We start from the raw sequence: 23,545 nt of genomic DNA on the forward strand, positions 1-23,545 counted from the left end.
CATGATACATGGTGGAGGCTATTCATGGTCATTCAGCTAAACTCAGCTTTTCAAAACAAAGGTGCCCATAAACCCATTTGTGCCCAAGGGCCACAAGTTTACAAAGTGTATTAGCAGTAAGATATATCTGAATTAGGGCAGTGATCATTGCGGAGATGAAGAGAATGGGTGGGGATGCTATAGATATAACATTTATATTCATATAAAGGTAAGGTAGACATAAATATATAGAGGGCCCACATTGAGAGCTGATGCTGAGGCCCACATTCACAAGTTTTATGAAAGATAGTAGATACTGGGGTATTTTTAAAGGTTTTTGGAAGGAACTTAGAAGTGATTAAAGCTGTAATAGGGAAATCATCAAATGGGTAAAGTCTATTGAGTTATAGTGAGACTTGGAACCATTTAAATGCATTGAAGTAGAACAATTATTGGGTGGTTGCTGTTCATATATAACAGGATTTGGACTAAACTCTACCTGGATTAGCAGAGTTAATAGTCACAGAAGTCAAATCAATTAGGAACACTAGATACCGCTCTTTTACAGGTGAAGAAATTGTGACTTGACATAGCACACTCCAGTTCCTAAGTATTGACCTAGATAATCATCTAGCTCTTAACAGAATTGTGTTTTGTCCTCATGCACTCTGATGCTAGGAGTCTCCAGCCAGAACCAGTGCTGTAGAGCAAAGATTACAAGGTCAAAATTGACCCTTGTGAAAACTGGTGATGATTCAAAGTAGTGTGAAGTTGAGAAGAGGATTGTGGCTGGTGTCAGTGTTTCCAGGAGAATAAAAAAGAACAGAAACAAATACACACCAACAAAGTATAATTTGAGAATGAAAGTGTGAAGAATTTGGAGATTTCAAGACCCATGCTGTTTTTTCTTAAATTATTTTAATAATTGTGGAGGTTTAGTCAGCATTTACCCAGTGCCAGCGTTGTTTTTTAAGCAATATGCATGAATTAGTTTATAAAATCTTCACTGCAAATTTTGAATTTCTTGAGCATACTGGCTACTTAAAAGCAGAGGCCTAAACATAAATAGACAGTAGAATAGCAAAATTTCAAACCCAGGCAGTCTGGCTCCAGAATGCACGTTATCTACCACAAATGCCCTAAGGAAAGAAAACAGAGTGACAAGTAGGATTCAATACAATGTTTTTCCAAGCAGGCCATGGGGTCATCCAAAACTAGATAAGATGAATATTTAGTGATATAAATATTTTTAATAAATATATAGGGATATAATTTTTCCTTCATACCTTTTCCAGTAGATTCATATTCTGATTAACTACTACAACCCAAACCTACACATATTTTCAAGTTTTGTTCTATATTTTTCCTGAAAGAACCAGGATAATGTGTACAAACTGTTTTAAGTAATATTACACCATGGATCTTTTTCAAAAGAAATGCTGCAGTGATTTCCTCACACTAATACATTTTCCATACTCTGTTCAATACTCAAGCACTGTTTTAAATTCTGTACCATACATGTAGGCATAAGAGAGCATGTGAAAATATCTGTTATACAAAAACACACACTCACAAAGGAGGTTCCTTGAGCTATACAAGTTGAATCTGAATGTGTTTCTTTTTCATATCATTTTAGCCTTATTGTACGTACATACAGAGAGGTAAGTGACACACATGTCATATACTTGAGAGTAGTTATTTAACATTATGTCTCTTAAATAAATTTCCAGAACTGAAAGTCACTGGTTCATGACTTTTCCTTAGGAATTTGGCTCTCTCCTCAGCAATCTCTTCAGGACTCCTTTCACATCCTTGTTCCTCAGGGTGTATATGAGGGGATTGAGGGTGGGAGTCACAACTGTGTAAAAGAGTGTGAGGAACTTGCCCTGGCTATGGCCATAGGATCGCTTTGGCTGGATGTAGATGGCTGAGCTGGTCCCAAAGAAGAGGGACACCACCAAGAGATGGGAGCCACAGGTCCCCAGGGCCTTGCGCCAAGCTTGGACTGACTTGATTTTTATCACTGCTTGAACAATGAGACCATAGGAGACAAGTATCAAGGTCATAGGAAGAAGGAGCAGCACTAATGTGGCCACAAAGAGCTGGACTTCATTTGCATGGATGTCGACACATGCCAGATTTATCATGGCAGGCACCTCACAGAAGAAATGGTGGAGATGATGGTGCCCACATCGGGGAAGCTGAAGGGTGATGGTGCTCTGGATGAGAGTGTTCCCTATGCCACAGAGCCATGCTATTCCTGCTAAGGCCTTGCAGAATGATGTGTGCATGATAGAAGTGTAGCTGAGAGGTCTGCACACAGCCACATAGCGGTCAAATGCCATGATAGTAAGGAGCACACATTCAGAGGAGCCCAATGAGAGGGACACATAGAGTTGAATGGCACAACCAGTGGATGAGATGGTCTTGGCTGGTCCCTTCAGGTTCCACAATAGCTGGGGGACAATGCTGGTAGTGAAGCAAAGGTCAAGAAAGGAGAGGTGAGTGAGGAAGAAATACATAGGTGTGTGGAGTTTAGAGTCCAGACAGGAGACCAGGATGATGGCTGAGTTGCCAACAAGGGTTAGAATATAAGATGTCAAAACTACCACAAAAAGGACTGACTCCAATTGTGGCTCATCAGAAAATCCAAGCAAAACAAAATCTTCCCCAGACGTCAAATTGATTTTGTCCATCCACCTGTTATAGTAAAACAGAAAAATGGGCATTGGAAACTCAACTGAGGAAAATATTTTGATTTACTTATTTGAAGTATAATTGAAGTAATATTTGACATTTGATGTAAACTTCTAGATGAGGTTTTTTTTTGGGGGGGTCTTTGAAGAGAAGGAAAAATAAGTAATTACTTTTATAAAATGTTCTTAAACAAAGGCATTCTTCTGTATCAATATTTTTGTCTCAATAAACAGTTAACCAAACATCTTTTTTCATGGGACCATTCTCTATTCCCCATTTCCTGATTAATGTTATTGAAAATAATCTACTTAAAGTACAAGAGAAAACATTTCAGTTTAGTGAGAGGGACAAGAGGTCATGAATACTAAGACTATGAAATACTAAATAGATCATGAGTGACCATTTTCCTTTATTACAGAAATTAGAATACAGAAATATGGAGAGAAATGAGTACTGGGTCAGGAAAATAATTGGAATATATTTTGTGTCTTCTCTGTCTCATAGACAAAGTAGGTTGTGTTTCTTACAACTAATTATCTGATCAGGGGCTGATAGTGGTCAATTATGGGCCAGTTTTAACATAGAGGGAAGCTAAATGGTATTATAGTATTCTTTAACAACTGGTTTATTATTATTCACATGCCAATTTTATATGTCTTAAAGCTGGTATAGGGAAGATATTTCTGGAACATTGACATAAGAATATACAGACTAACTCAGACAAGCACACATTTCCCAAGATAGATAACAATAAATTGCATTTGATGAAAATAAGGTAAAATCTCACCTACAAACACTCAGTAGTTAAAGACAAGGCACTGCATTTGGAAAAGTCTTGAAAAGAAAAATATGTCTTGATGAGCTCATTTTATGTTTTTCTGCACAATAAAAAACCAGATTATATATTCCACCATACCTCTTTATTTACTCTTTTGTATGATATTATCACCTGTGTCTCAAATTTATCTCCTGCTAAAATAGTATCTGACTGAATCACTTGTTATAAGGAATACTGAATAAAGGATTAATTTCTCATTTTATTCAGGTATGTTTATATTTCATAGGTCAAATTGTACCTTAAATAGAATAAGGTTTTAAAATTTTTAAATCTGGAGCTACAAGTTCACATTCTTTCAGATAAAAGTTCTCAGAAAACTTCAAAATCATCTTATATAGATTCCCACATGCTGCCTATTTCTAATGCTGCTTAGTATAAAATGCTAACTTATCCCAGATTGATATGTTTTAGTTTTAATATTTAAAAGTCATATTTCAATTTATTTAAATACTTCTGAGATCAAAACAGGAGCACAAGAAGGCATTTCTGTCACCTCCAGAGAATAACAGTTTTCATACATTAAAAATGTAAAATGCATCTTCAATTTGAACTTTTTTCAGAATGGAATGTCTCCCTAAGTATAAGTTATATATTACCCAACCTTTTTTTTTTTTTTTTTTTTTTTTTTTTTTGTGGTCAGAAATCTAGTAATTACCAATTTTCTAATTTGCTATCAAATTTCAAAGTCACTTAATCTACTATGATGTTAGCTTTGGAAGCAGCTTGAGAAATAACCTTTTTAAATTTTCAGATTTTATAAAGGAAAATAGCATTAATGTAAGAACAGATAAGGTCCTTACTTATGCCAGAATCAGAAATAAAATTAAGACAATGTAATTAATCATCCCATATCTTTCCATTGAAATATTCTATATTATTTTTAAAACTTTTGGATTATGAGGAATCATTCAAGAGGGACTTCCAGTACAGCCATTCCTTGGTTTATATTTTGTCCTGTTTATGTGGAACAGGAGTTTGGAGTTTGAAGTGTGTGTGTGTATAAAATTTTAACCCAGCCAAGATTTAAAGAACAATTTTTCCCTACTTGACATCTCACAAAACTTGAAATATGAACAAAGTCTATCAAGTGCTGTTTGGAAAAGGAAAAAAAAATCCCTAGAGGAATATCGTTTTCCTTTTGACAAAAAGATCAAGAATTTTCTTTTCCCCCATGCATTTTTGTGATTCTTCTTGTTCTATGAACAATAATGATTCCTATTGAGACCGATTCATGAAGATCAGACCTCAGAAAGAAATCCTAAAAGGAGATTTGTAGGAGAGACAAAGTGAGCCATAGAAGTAAGACGCTGAATCAGTCATTGTTGATCAGTGTAACTGGGGGCAAACAGACAGGTGACTCAATCCTCTAAATCGCCCCCTTGTCCCTTTTACCTTTCCCAATGTGTAGAGAAGATAACCAGTGACGTGACTTTAGCATATTAGAGTTTCTCTCCTGAAGCCAATGTCACTGCCCAATAAACAAGAGTGAGGCTCAAGTAAGTATTTCTTTAGCAATATTCCCTGGAGGGAAACACATCTGGAAACATGAGAGGTACATAGGACACAGATTCTCTCAAGGCCTTGGGGATCTGAATCTCTAATTTGCTAACTAACATGGAGTTGTAGTGTCCAGAACAGGGTTTTCTCATGAAAAAGCAAGAACAAAGGTATTTCTCAACTGGACATTTGCTGTATCTCCAGTCAGACAATCACATAGACCAACTCTCGCACCCATACCCAAGGCCCTCAAGTATCTATGTTCTGTACTCACTTCTTCAGGTGGAGAAAAGAAAAAAGCACAATGTGTTGGCTATTAGAAGTTAGCTATATATTTGAGTGAAAGAAACTGGTTTCTATTTTAGAAGAACGTATTTTTAAGATGCACAAACATTTTTCTATATCAATAAACATTAACCATAAGACCAGTGATAGAACAGTGCTTTATTATGAGCATGCACAAAATTATTTGAATCAATTCCAAATTATTAGTAATTACTTTTGCTTGTAATTTGACTAAATTCAAAACTGTAATGATTAATAGTTTTATAATTAGAAATATGCACACATTACTATATATTTGTTTCTGGACTACGTTATGAGCCTCAGATATATCATTTGTTATATTTAAAGGAGTTGGAAAATAAGTCATCTATTTCTCAATCCTTGTATAAGATTTTCCCACCAATTACAATTTGGTGATGATATTTGTTTCATAATCTGCTAGGTGAAAAATTACACATCACCCTGGATTTAATTTGCTTTATAAAAACTTTTAATTCCATGCTTATGCAAGTATTCATCCATGTTTGCCCCCCCATTTCCCTACTAAGATTTATATTTTGAAGTGAATTCTTTGCATATTTATTCTTCTCAGGTGTATTTCAGTTAAATTGATCAGTCAGAGATCTATCATTAGCATTACTGTTAGTGAATTATTAGTTACCCTATTGAAAAATTTATCATTTCCGCACTGATTTCCAATGCCAGATTTATGACATTTGACCACTTCAGACACATGTATTTGTATTTCAAAGTTTATATTTCTTTCAGTGACATGCATCTAGTAATTGCATTACTACTCTGCTTTTATTACTGTTGCTTTTTTTTGTTTTAATTTCATATGACTATTACTTTACAAAACTCCTGCAGGCCCATTTTTCTGAATTGTTACCCAATTATTGTTTTAAGATTGCATTTGATAGTGGTGATAGTTTTATCTTTCAACTTCACTAGGCTATAGAATCAAGTCATTAATTCAAACACTAATATAGGTGTTGCTTGAAGGTATTTTGTAAATGTGGTTAGCATCTACATTAAGTTGGTTCCAGGAGAAGACCCTCAGTAATGTGGGTGGCCATTATTCAATCAATGGAAAGATATAGGAGCAAAATTGAGGATTCCCAGAGAAGAAATTCTTTCTCAAGAAGGTGGCATCAAATCTTACCTGCCTACAGATTTTTCACTTGATAGCTCCCACAATTGCATGAGCCAATTTCTTTAAATAAATAAATCTCACATATGTGTGTGTGTCTGTGTGTGTATGAAATATATTCTCTCTCTCTTTCCCTTTCCTAAATCTCCTATTGGGTGTTTTTCTGGAAAGTCCTGTTGATACAACAGAAAATACAAAAAAAAATGATACTAGGTTTTATTTTTAGCTAAACATTATTGCCTTATTGGATAACTTCCCCTACTGCTCCCTACTTTCTCAAAAAATGTTGCTAAAAATCAGTAACGTATTTTGAATTTTAATCAATGTTATTTGCTGAATGTTTCATTCCTCTTTTCATCATTTGGGATTTTGATCTGTCGTAACATCTTGAATTCTGAAATAAATTTCATGTGACAGTGGTGCATTGTTTCAGACTATATTTCACATAAAATACTACCATTATGATTTTGTGTTAATATATTTAGGATATATTAGACTAGATTCATGTTTTTCAACTATTTTTTAGCTTCCACATCAGTGTAATTAATTCTGGTAATAGTGAGATTTTCCATTTTTTCCACTTAGAAAATCTAATAGAAAATATGAAGCAGATACAATGGTGTTCCAGTTTGCTAATGCTGCCATTTTGCAAAATAACAGAAATGGATAGGCTTTTATAAAGGGGGTTTATTTGCTTACAAAGTTATAGTCTTAAGACCATAAAGTGTTCAAGGTAAGGCATCAACAATAGGGTACCTTCACTGGAGAAAGGCCATTGGCATCTGGAAAACCTCTGTTAGCTGGGAAGGCACGTGGCTGGTGTCTGTTTGCTCCCAGGTTGTGTTTCAAAATGGCGTTCTCCAAAGTGTTGCTCTTGGGGCATTTTTTCCTCTCTTAGCTTCTCTGGAGCAAATTCTGGGCTAGCATAAGTCTGTTTTCAATGGCCGTCTTCAAAATATCTCTTTCAACTGCTCTCCAAAATGTCACTCGCAGCTGCTCTTTGCTCCTTCTGTTCATCAGCTCTTTTATATGGCTCCAGTGACTTAATTCTGACCCACCCTGAATGGGTGGGTAACACCTCCATAGAAATTATCCATTCAAATGTCTTGCCCACAGTTGCCCACAGTTGAGTCACAATCAATAGGTTCCAACCTAATCAACACTAATACGTCTGCCCCCACAAAATTGCATCAAAGAACATGGCATTTTGGGGGACATAATATATCCATACTGGCACAAATGGTAATCAATAATTCAAAGTATCTGGGAAGTGGGATAATAACAACAGTTTAAAATTCAAAAAAGTGCTTTGGATTGCTGCTCTCATCATATAATCATAGACTTTTCAATGTATGGGTAATTCAAGTTTTGTCAAAATGAGTATTCTCTTCAAAATATTCAATATTGGCACTTCTTATTGAATAACAAGGTATGTCTTTCCATTACTTAAACCATCTTTAAAAAGCTCTTATGTAAAGAAAAATTATGAGGCATGGTATAAATGTAGTTAAAATGCCCCAAGTTTCTGGTCACCTCAATGATCATCAACTCTTCCTCAGTGAAACCATTAAAAATGTAGTTTCCAGAAAAAAATATGTTAGTAAGTACAATTTGTTGGAAATGTAATTTTAAAAAACCAAAAATATTATAGAATTAGGTTTAAATCTGTTTCTGAGATAAAATAAGAAAAATATAAAATATGATAAAAAGGGAATTTTTTTAAGAAAATCCACTATACGGATGACAGAAAATGTGAGAACAGCTTCACCCTCAGCATCTTCATCTTCCTTGATCTAGGTGAATTTGGTTAATAATTATGCTGAATGGTTTACGTGCTTCATCTCAACTAATCCCACTTCAAACCTCTGAAGAAGTTATTTTCTCCACTTTACAGATGAGGAAACAGAGGCTTAGGCAGGTAGTTGTCTGTTTTTTCAAAAGGAGTAAGGGCCTATTCCAGATTTGGCCTTAAGATGTTCAGGTTTAGAAGCCTGAGTTCATTAGCGTCCCCTGTAGGAGGGGTGCAGGCTGACCTGAGACGGAGTAGATGTAGCATTATGGTGATGGTCAAGGATGATCATTTTAATAAAATATTAATTTTAATCTTTATAATGGGTATGAATTTTACCTCCTTGTTTTAATGAGCTCATGTCAATAAAATTTACATGACAGAATTCTGGTTTTCAAAATCAGTACACCAAATGTGAAATGGACTGTGTAATATGTCATTTTTGAAATCAGAGAGGAAAGAAAAAAAAAAGAGAGGGGGAGAAAGATGAAAAATTATTTGTTATTCTGAATGGGAAAAAACTACTTATATCGGTAGCATGCAATTACGTTTATGCTCAAATTTGTCCTCTCCTTTAGTTTCCAAATTCTATACACTGAATGTTGGTTACTTTTGCATAGAGATAAAGATAATAATCTGGGAAAGGGCAATGATTTTTCTTTACTTTTCTGTGTGATTAGTATGACTATGATCTAGTAGTATGATAAAATTTAGATTTCAAAAAGTTTTATTGGGGATTAGAGAAAATGTCTGTCTCCATGCTACTCATTTTCTCTTTCAAATTATGAAATATTTAAATATGCAGAATTAGTGAAACCCCAAATAACAATAAAGGTTAGAATTGCTTTGGATTAAATCTCTTTTAAAAAAAAAAAAAAAAAAGCCTCAGATACAGTGAAATTCCTCATTGTTTTATTTCCCAATCCCATGCTCTCCTATCATCCTCAAATCAACCACTATCCTAAAGCTGATGTGTTCTCTTCCCAACCATTTTTATGATTTCATCACAGAGGACTATGTTCACAGTTATATACAGTAATGCTTTATAAGTTATTGAAGTTCCCTTATTCAGTATGCTTTGAAACTTTTTTCTCAGTCATGGTTTTGGGCTTTATCCATGTCCATACATATGCAATTAGGTGGGTTTTTTAAAAAATTTTTATCTGTTATATGACATTCTTTTTTCAAGACATGGTTTAAAAATTTATTCATGTTTTGGGTATATTTCTACTGTTATTTTGAAAATGGTAATATTTAGGCTGTTTCCAATGTTATTTTCTATCATAACCTGCAAGATTGTGCTTTTTTTTGTTTGTTTGTTTTATTTTGTGCATATGTGCATGGCTTTCTCACAAAGAAATATAATAGAATTTGGGAATATGAGTTTTGAACATTTTCAAATTTTCTGAATTCTGCCAAATTGCTGTCCAAGTTGATTGTACAAATGTACACTCCCTTTTTTTCCATATGAGAGCAAATGCTATTGTTATGAATATTAATTTTAACCTTTATAATGGATATGAATTTTACCTCCTTGTTTTAATATGCTCATTTACTGATTACCAAAGAGGTTGAGCTATTTTTCTCTTGTGATTATTGGCCATTGCATTTTGCTTTTCTGTAATCCTACTGTTCTTACTATGGATCATTTTGCTATTGAATGATATTAGGGATTCTTCCTTTATTACCACTAATAATTCTTTGTTGGGTGTTGGTTTTGCAAATAACTCCTCCTAGGTTTGTATTTTGACATTATCTTCATTTATTATGTCTGTTAGCATATGCTCAGACAATTTGATATTAAAAGCAATCAAATTTGTAAATAATTTTTAGCAGTTTTGTTCTATTTTTGTTTTATGTCATAAAGCCATATTCTTGCATTTTCCCCCAAATCTTACACATTGTTTTTCATGGAAGGGTTTAACCCACAAAGATATGTATTTTGTTTCTTCCTGTATATTCAACTACATTCATTGAAGTAGAATTAATATAAATCCCATGCTCTTTATCTCTCTTACATTTTCTCTTCAGATAATGTTGGCTAAATGAGCCCTTTATACTTTCCGTTGAAATTTACTATCAGTTTTTGTATTCCTGACAAAACGTCCTGCTGTTAGTTCAAGAATCACACTGGTATGTATTAACATTTTTCCAATTCGGAGTCTTCTCATCCATGTAAATGGCACATCTCTTTACATGTTTAGGTCTTGTATTAGACAAAATCTTTGTGAGCCTTCTTCTCAGCTTTCTAGACTGTCTCCTTCTCTTTGATCATTCCCTACCTGTGCCAGGTCAGATGTTCACTTTGGACCTTGATGAAATGTCACACTGGCATGAAAGTCTAACTTTCTGTCCAAGAGGTTGGATGATGAAACCCAGAAGTATATGAAAATTTCCTTCCCATTGGGTAAACCCTGACCCACAGAACGATGAAGAAAAAGGTACCAGTTAGATAGGTCCTCTATCCTTTCTCCCCTCCATGGACTGTTTGAGGGACAGTTTCTCCTTGCACAACTTCAGGGAAGTCTCACCTACCAAGTAAATATATATGTATATATATTTGGTCTCATTCCCATTTATGCCTCACTTTTAGCACCTGATCTTAACACCTCCCAAACAGAGTATCAGTGCTTAAATTCTTGTTTCAGACTCTGCTTTCTGGAGAACCCAGCCTAAGATAGGTGTTTTCTGATGTCTTTAGGTCTTGTATTTCCAGCTCAAATATTCAACCCTTTTAAATTTGTGTGTTTGTGTTTGATCAATCAAAGGAAACATTTCAAGTTGTATTTTATTACTTTCACTAATGTACAAATGAAGTCTTTTATTATCTGGGATGTTAATTTATTTGCCTAAGTTCAAGAAATCCAGGGATGTTCCAGGAAGTTTATGTTCTAGTCATTTCACCCTCTTTAAACTAAGCCTAGTTTATTCACACATTGAACAACTTAAGCCAATTTATGGCTCTGATGGCAACCAAACACTGGACCAGCATACCCAGTCAATAATTTTACCCCTTTTTAGCACTATAGTTGAAAGAACATCTTATAGAAGGAGGTGTCTGAAAGAATATATAAACTTGTTTCTTCAACAGCCAGACCACAGATGCAGTGACTTGTCGGGCCTCCCCTTCTGTCTACAAGCAGTCATAGCCACTGCAACTTTGGCTCAGGCAGTCTCCAAAATAACCCTAGACTCAGCTCTCACAATTTTTTTTGCCTCACACTGTGGAAACTTTGTTAAACAGCAGCCATAACCAACACCAAGCATACACATCTTGTTACCATGACCAGCACAGTGACTTGATTTCAGGATATGGAATAACAACTTCCTCTGAAATTTTTGAACATGGATCACTACCAAAAGCCTCCTCAGCTCAGCAGGCAGAGCTTGCCACCATCCCTCAAGCATGCGAGCTGGCCCAAGGAAAGTCTTCACTATTTATACTCACAGCTGCTATGCCTTTGGTGTTGCCCATGATTTGGGGAATGCTCTGGAAACATCATAGTTTTCTAACCTCCTCAGGACAGCCAATTAAAAACAAAGTCTGGGAAAGCTGTCTTTTGGATAGCATCATCCTTCCCAAAGCCCTTGCTTTTGTCAAAATTGAAGGCCACAGTAAAACAGACTCAGAAGAGGCATGAGGGAATGACTTGGCAGATTTCGCTGCCTGTAAAGGGGCAGCCTTGCTCAGCCAAAATTGAAAATGTCCCATAAAATCTCTCCATGTGCAAGAAATAATTCCTCAGGGCCCATCTTTGCATGAAATCTCTCAAGCCCAACAAGCAATGTTAACTCCTGATATAGACTTAGAGCCAGGGAGTTTGGGGGGAGGGCATCAAGACCCTGAACCACTCTATGGGTAGGACCAGTGGACTCCTTGTATTCCCAGTTGTTTTTGCCCTCCCTATGATGAGATCCTTTCATGCCCAAATGCATTGGAGGCTTAACAAGTTGGAAAATTTAGTTCTGAAATATCAGAACAGTTTTGAAGAGCAGCACAAGCTGCAAACCACTGCAGCCTCTGCCTTTGATATAACCCAGGCAGACCATTTCATCTGCCCCTGGGAAAATTTCCACTGCCATGAGGGCCTTTTGGAATCTGGCAAGTAGATTTTATCCAGGTTCCCTGTTGGAAAAGATACAAATGCTACCTCATCTTGGTCTGTATGTTCCCTCAATGAATAGAAGTCTTGCCCATATGACAGGTAATTGCAACTGCAGTAGCCAAAATTCTCCTTGAGAAAAGTATTCCATGGTGGGGAGTTCCTCGTGAAACCCACAGTGATCATGGTACCCACTTTACATGACAACATCCTTCTAAATTCCTATGAATCTCACCCAACCTATAGTGCCTTCATTGAGCTTATCATCATCAGTCATCAGGGTTGGCCGAATTCACCAATGGCATAATCAGAACCCAGTTAGGGAAGCTCTCCAAACAATTCTCTCTTCCCTGGGTTAAAGTTCTTCCTCTAGGTCTCCTGAACTTGCAGGATACCCTTTTGGTCCCCATCAACTTTCTCCTTATAAAATAGTTACCGGGAGACCCATGCCCTCGTTCCCTTGGTCCTACACTGCAGAAGTCAGTGCTTTCCTAGCCTCATATTGTCAATAGCTCTCATTTACTCATTTTGAGCTCCATTAAACTGTCTCTGAATCTCTCTCCACAGAACTTACTGCTAACCTGTGGCTTTTAGGCCCAGGGGACTGGGTCAACTGGAAACATATCAGAAAGTATAGGCTAGAGCTGTGGAGGAAAGGACCTTGTCAAATCCTCCTCACCACTTCCACAGCCACCAAACTACAGGGACTAGGCTCCTGGATTCATCTATCTCACCTGAACCCAGACCCATCTCCTGACCAGACTACTAAAAGCATCAGAGACCTGACCCTACAACTCTGATGGGTCCAGAAGCTGCCAGTACCTGATGTAGACTGTAACCCCAAGATTCCAGATAAGGGCTGAGTATATTTAAAACCCTTAAAGTTAAACAAATGCATAAGCCTCTCCCTGAAAACCAGAAATCCCCTTGTTGGCATTGCTATATTTTTTCTCTGTGCTTAGCATTACCAACCTTATTCAGGTCTTAGTAGATGTTATTATTCCATACCTGTTTCCTTTGCCCGATTAACCTTCCCCATCCCCCTTATTACCCTAACTATGAACCATTCCTCTCCTCCTAGTCCTTCCTTGCTCATTTTGTTCCTGGGAATAAAATGCTATTCATTGGCTATCCTCTGCAGTTGCTGCTAGGGACCAATTAACTTCCTGCTGGATTTGTCACCACAATCTTTACCTTCAGCCCCACACACTCCTTGTCATCCTTCTCAACAATGTTTCCTTCAGGTCTCAAGCAAATGTAACCCACACTTACCTTCCCATACTGGCCAGAACCCTGGTCCAAGTCCTTCAACTACAACCCCACTATCTCCCCTGTGCATAAATTTTACCCACCCACAAAAGAACCCAGGAAGCAGAAACCCACCCCCAGGTTTAGCACTCAGTAAATGGTCCACTTGCAATCTCACCCACTCCATCCACTCTGCATTCAATCCAAGGGGCTATATTGTAGAGGGTCAAACCCTATATGTCTCCTTCTCCAGTCACAAACCTGGAACCATATGCCTTCTGAAAGTCTATGCTTTCCTCTGTAACTCAACTCAAGGGCTCACAGGATTCCAACGCCTCCCCTCCTTAGTTACTATTAGACAATGTGCAATAGGTTATCTGCACTATCACAGTTATCACATCACTTAACACAAATGAGCACTAGGATTAATCCACACTGGCTGAGGAATCCTAGCAGACCTGGACAGGTTTTGGAATCCATGAAAGCACCCTTCACAACCTGACCACTGCTTTAGAGATCACAGCATCCAAAACTGGTCAAGCCCTTTCAGGACTCACAACCCCTCTCAATTCCTTCACAGCTGTAGTTATGAACAATCTACTAGCTTTAGATTATCTTTTAGCTTAAAAAGGTGCTGTTTGTGCTGTCACCAATACCACCTGCTACACTTGGATCAACACCAGACAAGTCAAGGTCAACATCCAGGAAATCTTCAAGCAAGCCAAATGGCCTCACTACATGAACAAGCAACCAAGAGACATGGGAATCAATTAAGGGGTTTCTCTGTAATGCCTCTTGGTTATATTCCTTAGTCTTGCTGCTGATCTTGCTAATTGTCCTCTTGCTTCTTGGACCTATTTTCATCTGAATCATCACCAACTTCATTGCACAGTGCCTCAAAGCCACTAAACTAAACTTTTCCTCTCCACCCTATAGCTTTAGGGTATCAGTCCATAGACTCCCAAACAGAGGACTCCCTTGACCAAAAGGAGGGAAAATGAAATTGAAATGATAATTTTACTATCTATTTGCCTGAACTTCCATTTTACCCAGAGTGCTACAAAGAAGAAAAGGAGGCTAACTGAGCCAGGTGACAAACCAATGATCCTTTGCAGTGCTGAGAGACCTCTGCCCCAGTAGGAAAGAGGAATTGTGTAATTAGTTAAGCTGGTGCAAGAAGGTCTGCTAATCTTCACCAGATGGTCCCAGTCTTGCACAAACATCTGGTACCGTGAGTTGCTGATTAATTGTCTGTTACTCAAGGACACTCTGCTGGATTAACCCATACACTCCCTCACTCCATCCCCCATTCCCTCACTCCCTCCTTCCCTCATGCCCCATTTCCCTTAAACAGACATATAGGCCACTTTGTCCAGCCAACATTTTCAGTAGAAAATACAGTTGATGCTGCTCCACATGCATGCTACTTGAGCTCAATAAACTTCTATGCCTTGTTTTATTTTTAATTCAGTTTTACTGAGATATATTCATATACCATACATTCATCCATGGTGTACAGTCAATTGTTCACAGTACCATCATAAGTTGTGCATGCATCACCCCAATCTGTTTTTGAACATTTTCCTTACACCAGAAAGAATAAAAACAAGAATAAAATTAAAAGCAAAAAAAAAAAAAAAACAACCACACACAAATCATCCCCCATCCCACCCTATTTTTCATTTAGTTTTTGTCCCCATTTTTCTACTCATTCTTCCATACACTGGATAAAGGGAGTGTGATCCATAAGGTTTTCACAATCACACTGTCACCCCTCATAAACTACATAGTTACAGAATTGTCTTCAAGAGTCAAGGCTACTGGATTGCAGTTTGATAGTTTCAGCTATTTACTTCTAGCTATTCTAACACACTAAAACTTAAAAAGGATATCTATATAGTGCATAAGAATGTCCACCAGAATGACCTCTAGACCCCATTTGAAATCTCTCAGCCAGTTAAACTTTATTTTGTTTCATTTCACATCCCCCTTTTGGTGAAGACCATGTTCTCAATCCCATGATGATGGATCCAGATTCATCCCCAGGAGTCATATCCTTCATTGTCAGGGAGATTTACACCCCTGGGAGTCAGGTCCCATGTAGGGGGGAGGGCACTGAGGTCACCTGCCAAGTTGTCTTAGCTAGAAAGGGTCACATCTGAGCAACAAAGAGGTACAGAGGGGGAGACTCTTAGGCACAATCATAAGCAGGTTTAGCTTTTCCTTTACAGTATGAGCTTCATAAGGGCAAGCCCCAAGACAGGCGGCTCAGCATACCAAGCCATCAGTCTTCAGTTTGTGAGAACATCAGCAACAATCCAGATGAGGAAGTCCAACAATTCCACATTTTCCCCCAGCTCCTCAGGGGAACCTGTATATTTATTGTTATTCTCTGCCCAAATTACTTTGGGATATGTTGCTATTTCACACTAACCTATACATACCTACCAGATCTCACTTCCTATTCAAAGTTCCATGTAATTATGGTGATTGAGCAAACTGACTATACAAGTTAAACTGTTTAGAAAATACAGATCCCGCACCAAACAAACATGTCTTCTCTTGGTCTCACATGGAAGTTGAAGTTTGAAAAACAGTCAGTATCGTCCTTTACCCACTGGCCTGATTTGCCCTAGTCCTAGCCAGATCTGCTTCATTCATGTTTCCAATTGAAGTATGGACTCTTTTTCATCTTTTTTAACAGTTGCTCTATGCGCTAATATTGACATTCATTTCTGCTAAGTTCTAGCTATGAGTTTCAGGTGTCACAAAGATACTCAAAGTTCCAGAGACCTATCAGGTTATACACAAAATGTTAGCATCTTGGAATCTGGAGACAGCCATTACATTTCAGGAATAGATGTGACTGCTGTAAGAGCTTACAATCTAGGGACAATTACAATAAGCATTCCCCTGATAAGCTGTGCTCTAAGAATCAATTCTGAGTTTACACATTGTAGTTAGTCCATATTGGTGAGACATTATAGTGTTTGCCTTTGTTTCTGGCATCCTTCACTCAAAATGCTGTCTACAGGATCCATTCACCTCCTTGCATGTCTCACAGCTTCACTCCTTCTTGTAGATGTTCAGTGTTCCACTGTATGCATCCACCACAGCTCACCATTCTGTTCCTCAGTCAACGTACTCTTAGGTCACACACATTGCAAATCATGAATATTGCCTCCATAAGCAACAGTGTACAAATATCCATTCATGTGCTCACTCCCAGATCTTCCAAGTATATCCCCATAATGAGGCTGCAGGACCTTATGGCACCCACATACTTAGCTTCTTGAGAAACCATCACACTGTCCTCCAGAAAGGCTACACCATTCTGCCTCCTCACCAACAATAAATAGGTACATCCCTCTCTCCATGTTTTCTCCAGCACTTTTATTCCTATTTATATTTTTTCCTACAATTTTAGAGATATATTCACATTCCATAAAATTATTCATAGTGTACAATCAGTTGTTCATGGTATCATCATATAGTTGTGTGTTTATCACCACAGTTAGCACTTGAATATATTGATTACTATGAAAAAAAGGTTGTTTTTTTAATGAATAATAAAAAGATAATAAAAAGAAAAATAAAATATACAATACACTATAATAGTAGGGTCGGAAAACACCACCACAACCAAGAATCCCATATCCCTCCCTTACATTCCCCTCTCATACACATTTAGCTTTGGTATATTGCCTTTGTTACATTTAATGGAAGCGTATTACAATGTTACTGTTGACCATAGACTCCAGTTTGCTATGATAATATTTTTCCCCAACAAACTCATTTGCTTTCCCACATGTAAAAACATTTTTATACTTGTACATTTAGTCACAAAAATTGACTACTCCAGTTTTTGCTAAGGTAGACAGTCCCAGTCTTTATCGGCCATCTTTACTTCAGGCATCATACATGCCCCTGGCCCATCTCTTTCAGCTTTACTCACAGACATCTTTGTTCAGTGTACTTACAATATTGTGATAAAATCACACAGTATTATATTATTTATTTCTGGATCTATACAAGCAATCCTGCTGAATTTTCCATAGTACTTCAGCATCAAATTCCCAATCTCTATCCTCTTTCTGTCTCCTGATAGCCTGTGTTATCAGCATTTAACTTGCAAAGTTTGCTCATTAATGTTAGTTCATATTAGTGAGACCATACCATATTTGTCCTTTTGTTTCTGGCTAACTTTTCTCAACATAATGTCCTCAAGTTCATCCATGTTATTATATGTTCTGTGTCTTTGTTCTGTCTTAGAGCTGCTTAATATTCCATTGTCTGTATGTACAACAGTTTGTTTATCCACTTGTCCATTGTTGTACATTTGGGCTGTTTCCATCTCTTGGCTATTGTGAATAATAAATTTCAGTTTACAAATGCCCATTCATGTCTTAACTTTCAGTTCCTCTGAGTATATACCTAGTAATAGAGTAGCTGGTTAGTATGGCAAATCTATATTTAGCTACCTGAGGAACAGCCACACTGTCTTCCAGAGTGGTTGCACCATTCTACATTCCTGCCAACAGTGAATGAGTGTGCCTCTTTCTCCACATCCTCTCCAGCACTTGTAATTTCCTGTTTTTTGGATAATGGCCATTCTGGTAGGTGTGAGATGATTTTAATTGGTATTTCATTGAATCTATAAATCAATTTAGGTAGAATAGGCATCTTAACTATGTTTAATCTTCCAATCCATGAACACAGTATGTTCTTCCATTTTTGGGGGGTCCTGTTCAATTTCTTTTAGCAGTTTCTTACAGTTTTCTCTGCATAGGTCTTCTGTGGCCTTGGTTAAGTTTATTCCAAAATACTTGAATCTTTCAGTTGCTATTATAAATGGAATTTTTTCTTGATTTCCTCCTCCTGTTGCTCATTACTTGTGTATAGGAAAACTACTGATTTTTGTGTGTTGATCTTATAGCCTGCCACTTTGCTGTATTCATGGATTAGTTCTAGTAAATCTGCTGCAGATTTTTGTGGATTTTCTACATATAGAATCATGTCATCTGCAAACAGTGAAAGTTTTATTTCTTCCTCTCCAATTTGGATGCCTTTTATTTCTTTTTCTTGCCTAATTGCTCTAGCTAGCACTCCCAGCACAATGCTGAATAACAGCGGTGGCAATGGGCATCTCTGTCTTGTTCCTGATCTTAGAGGGAAAGCTTTCAGTCTTTCCCCATTGAGCATGATGTTAGCTGTGGGTTTTTCATATATTGTATTCATCATATTGAGAAAGTTCCCATCTATTCCTATCAATTGAAGTGTTTTTATCAAGAAAGGATGCTGAATTTTGTCAAATGCCTTTTCTGCATTGATTGAGATGGTCATGTGATTCTTCACTTTGATGTATTGATGTGGTGTATTATATTAAATTGATTTTCTTGTGTTGAACCAGCTTTGCATACCTGGATAAATCCCACCTGGTTGTTGTGTATAATTCTTTTAATGTGCTGCTGGATTCAAATTATATTTTGTTGAGGATTTTGCATCTATATTCATTAAAGATATTGGTCTATAATTTTTTTGTAGTAATTTTGTCTGATTTTGGTATTAGGGTGATGTTGGCTTTATAGAAGGAGTTAGGTAGATTTTCCTTCTCTTCAATTTTTTTGAAGAGTTTGAGCAGGTTTGGTACTAATTCCTTCTTGAATTCTTGGTAGAACTCACACATGAAGCCATCTGGTCCTGGGCTTTTCTTTTCTGGGAGCTTTTTGATGAGCGATTCAATCTCTGACTCAAATTGGTTTGCTGAGGTCATCTATTTCTTCTTGAGTCAATGTTGGTTGTTTATGCTTTTCTAGAAAGCTGTCCATTTCTTGTAAGTTGTCTAGTTTATTAGCATATAGTTGTTCATAGTATCTTCTCATTATCTCCTTGATTTTTGCAGGGTCAGTAGTTACATCTCCTTTCCAATTTCTGTTTGTATCTATATGCATTCTCCCTCTCTCTCTCTCTCTCTCTCTCTCTCTCTCTCTCTCTCTCTCTCTCTCTCTCTCTCTCTCTCTCTCTCTATCTCTCCGTGAGCCTAGCTGGCCCATTAAATTTATTGATTTTCTCAAAGAACCAACTTCTGACTTTGTTGATTCTATTTTTTTTCTGTTCTCAATTTCATTTATTTCTGCTCTAGTCTTTGTTATTTCTTTCCTTCTGTTTGCTTTGGGGTTAGTTTGCTGTTCTTTCCCTAGATCCTCCAGGTAAACATTTAATTCCTCAATTTTTACTCTCTATTCTCTTTTAATATAGGTATTTAAGGCAATAAATTTCCCTCTCAGCACTGCCTTTGCTGCATCCCATAAGTTTTGATATGTTGTTTTTTCATTGTCATTTGCCTCAAGGTACTCACTAATTACTCTTGTAATTTCTTCCTTTACCCATTGGCTTTCCAAGAGTGTGTTGTTTAGCCTGCATATATTTGTGAATGTTATGGCCTTCTGTCTGTTATTTATTTCAAACTTCATTCCATTATGATCCAAGAAACTGTTTTGCATAATATCAATATTTTTTTAATTTGTTGAGACTTGCTTTGTGACCCAACATATGGCCTATGCTAGAGAAGTTTCCATGAGTATTTGAGAAAAATGTGTGTCCTTCTGTTGTGGAGTGCAGTGTTCTATAAATGTCTGTCAAGTATAATTTATTGAACAATTCAATGTCTCCATTTCCTTATTCATCCTCTGTCTAGATGTTCTATCCATTGATGAGAGTCATTTATTCAAGTCTCCAACTATTATTGTAGAATTATCTACTTCCCTTTCAGTGTTCTCAGTGTTTATCTCATGAATTTGAGGCACTCTAGCTTGATGCATCCATATTAATGATTGTTATGTTTACTTGATGAATGACCCTTTTATTAATATATAGGGTCCTTCTTTGTCTCTTTTAATTGTTTTACTTTTGAAGTCTAATTTGTGTGGTATTAATATAGCTACTGTGCCAGTTTGAATGTATTGTGCCCCCCAAATGCCATTATCTTTGATGTAGTCTTGTGGGGCAGACGTTTTGGTGCTGATTAGATTTGCTTGGAATGTGCCCCACCCAGCTGTGGGTGATGACTGTGAAGAGATATTCCCATGTAGGCATGGCCCCACCCATTCAGGGTGGGACTTGATCAGTGGAGACATATAAATGAGCTGACTCAAAGAGAAGGAACTCTGTGCAGCTGTGAGTGACATTTTGAAGAGGAGCAAGCTTGCTAGAGAGGAACATCCTGGGAGAAAGCCATTTTGAAACCAGAACTTTGGAGCAGATGCCAGCCACGTGCCGTCCCGGCTAACAGAGGTTTTCTGGATGCCATTGTCCATCCTCCAGTGAAGGTACCCGATTACTGATGTGTTACCTTGGAGACTTTATGGCCTTAAGACTGTAACTGTGTAGCCAAATAAACCCCCTTTTTATAAAAGCCAGTTCTTCTCTGGTGTTTTGCATTCTGCAGCATCAGCAAACTAGAACAGATTTTGGTACCAAGAGTGGGGTGCTTTTGCTGCTGAGCTTGCAAATACCAGGCATGTTGGAACAGCTTTTTAAATGGATAAGGGGAAGATTCTGGAAGAATTGTGAGGAGCTTGATAGAAAAGGCCTAAACCTCTTTGAAGAGACTGTTTGTGGAAATATGGACTCTAAAGATACTTCTGATGAGACCTTGAACAGAAATGATGAATGTGTTGTTGCAAACTGGAAGAAAGGCGATCCTTGTTTTAAAGTGGCAGAGGATTTGGCAAAACTGAGTCCTGGTGTCAGATGGAAGGAAGAATTTGAAAGTGACAACCTGGAATACTTAGCTGAGGAGATCTCCAGACTACGTGTGGACGATGTACCCTGGTTTCTCCTTGCAGCTTACAGTAAAATGCGAGTGGAGAGAGATAAACTTAGAACTGAACTCTTGGGTTCAAAGAAACCAGAAGCTGATGGCTTCAAAAATTACAGGCTTCCAGCGGGTGGAATCCCAGAAGCTGCAGCCCAACATGAGGATGTAACCAAATATGGAACCCAGCCACCATTTCAGTACAAGCCAAGATTAGAGATGGAATTATCCAGAAAGGATTTGTGGAAAGTCTTATTGTCTGATGGCTTTGACACCTGCATGCTTCATGCGAAGCCAACAGAATTTTTGTGAGAGCTTTACAGACAGAGCCATTGCCAGTCTGGACTGGAGAAAACAGACAAGGAACAAACAAGGAAACATTTCTTCAAAGACAGAGCCATGGAGGTTGAGGTCTGGAGTCAAGAGGTCTAGGGCTGGGAGAGTGGAGCAGCCCACATGCATGAAAAGGGTGAGTTTGCCCTGGAAGTTGAGGGCAGGCCTTCCGCCTCAATGCTTAGGAAATGTCCTGCCACCCCAAGCCCCAAAGAGGGTGGAGCACATCCCCAGGGAATTGGGGAGAGCCTGGCTGCCACCACACTGTTCTGAAGGGGTTAAGCATGTGCCCTGGAGATGGAAGGGAATCCAGGAGCTGCCCCGATGTTTGAGGACGGTAGGGCCGAGAAGGTGGTCTTCCCAATGTGTGGATGTGTTAGAGCACTCACCCAAGCATTTGGAGGGGAAAGGGCTGCCACAAAGGCCCTTAGGAAGGGTTAGACTCCTGCTCTCTCAAGCCCCAAGGATGCAACATTGTTCTGTAAATGACTTTGAAATCTAATGGAGTTTGTCCTGTGGGTTTTATGAACTCTTTTGGTCCTGTTAACCTTGTTTTCCTTACTCTTTCTCCTTATGGCAATGGGAATGTTTATCCTATGAATGTCCCTCCTTTGTATATTGGAAGCATATAACTTGCTCTAAGTCCACAGATCCAAAGCTAAAGGAGAATTATGCCTTAGGACCCACCACACCTGTAATTGATTTTGATAGGATCTTGTACTTAACTTTTGTTACTGAAATGATTTAAGGCTTTGTATATTGTGATGGAATGAATGTCTTTTTTATTTGGAAAGATAATGTCATTTTGGGGTCCAGGGGGTGGAATGTGCCAGTTTGAATGTATTGTGTCCCCCAAATGCCATTACCTTTGATGTAGTCTTGTGGGGCAGACATTTTGGTGCTGATTAGATTTGCTTGGAATGTGCCCCACCCAGCTGTGGGTGATGACTGTGATGAGATATTTCCATGGAGGCATGGCCCCACCCATTCAGGGTGGGACTTGATCAGTGGAGACATATAAATGAGCTGACTCAAAGAGAAGGAACTCTGTGCAGCTGTGAGTGACATTTTGAAGAGGAGCAAGCTTGCTAGAGAGGAACATCCTGGGAGAAAGCCATTTTGAAACCAGAACTTTGGAGCAGATGCCAGCCACGTGCCTTCCCAGCTAACAGAGGTTTTCTGGATGCCATTGTCCATCCTCCAGTGAAGGTACCCGATTACTGATGTGTTACCTTGGAGACTTTATGGCCTTAAGACTGTAACTGTGTAGCCAAATAAACCCCCTTTTATAAAAGCCAATCCATCTCTGGTGTTCTGCATTCTGCAGAATTAGCCAACTAGAACAGCTACTCCCGCTTTTTTCTGGTTGTTGTTTGTGTGAAATATTTTTTTCCAACCTTTTGCTTTCAGCCTATTTTTGTCCTTGTGTCTGAAGTGAGTTTCTCATAGACAGTATATAGATGGGTCCTGTTTTTTAATCCATGCTGCCATCCTGTGTCTTTTTATTGGGGAGTTTAATCTATTAACATTTAAATAAGTGTTATTACTTTAAGGGCAGTACTTTCTTCTACCATTTTGTCTTTTGGATTTTATGTCATATCTTATTTTTTTCTCTCTTTTTACCCTTTCTGATAGTCTTCATTTCTACACTCTTCTCCAAACTTCTCTCTCCTGTCCTTTCCTATCAGCCTGTAGCATTCCCTTTAGTATTTCTTATAGCACTGGTCTGTTATTCACAACTCTCTCAGTGTCTGTTTGTCTAGAAATATTTTAATCTCTCCCTCATTTTGAAGGACAGTTTTGCTGGATA

General features: G+C 37.8%; 1 protein-coding gene across 1 annotated transcript; it reads right to left on the reverse strand.

Moving 5' to 3' along the window:
* Positions 1 to 1,739: 1,739 nt before the first annotated feature.
* Positions 1,740 to 2,675, reverse strand: LOC119540079 (olfactory receptor 2G6-like). The gene has a single exon (XM_037844093.1). It carries the CDS (start codon positions 2,673 to 2,675, stop codon positions 1,740 to 1,742), a length of 936 nt encoding a protein of 311 aa, XP_037700021.1.
* Positions 2,676 to 23,545: the final 20,870 nt, after the last annotated feature.

Source organism: Choloepus didactylus, chromosome 7 (genome assembly GCF_015220235.1).
Source record: "Choloepus didactylus isolate mChoDid1 chromosome 7, mChoDid1.pri, whole genome shotgun sequence".
NCBI lineage: Eukaryota > Metazoa > Chordata > Mammalia > Pilosa > Megalonychidae > Choloepus > Choloepus didactylus.

Coding starts and splice junctions, on each gene's coding strand:
- LOC119540079 (XM_037844093.1), bottom strand. CDS start 2,675: ATGGACAAAATCAATTTGACGTCTGGGGAAGATTTTGTTTTGCTTGGA.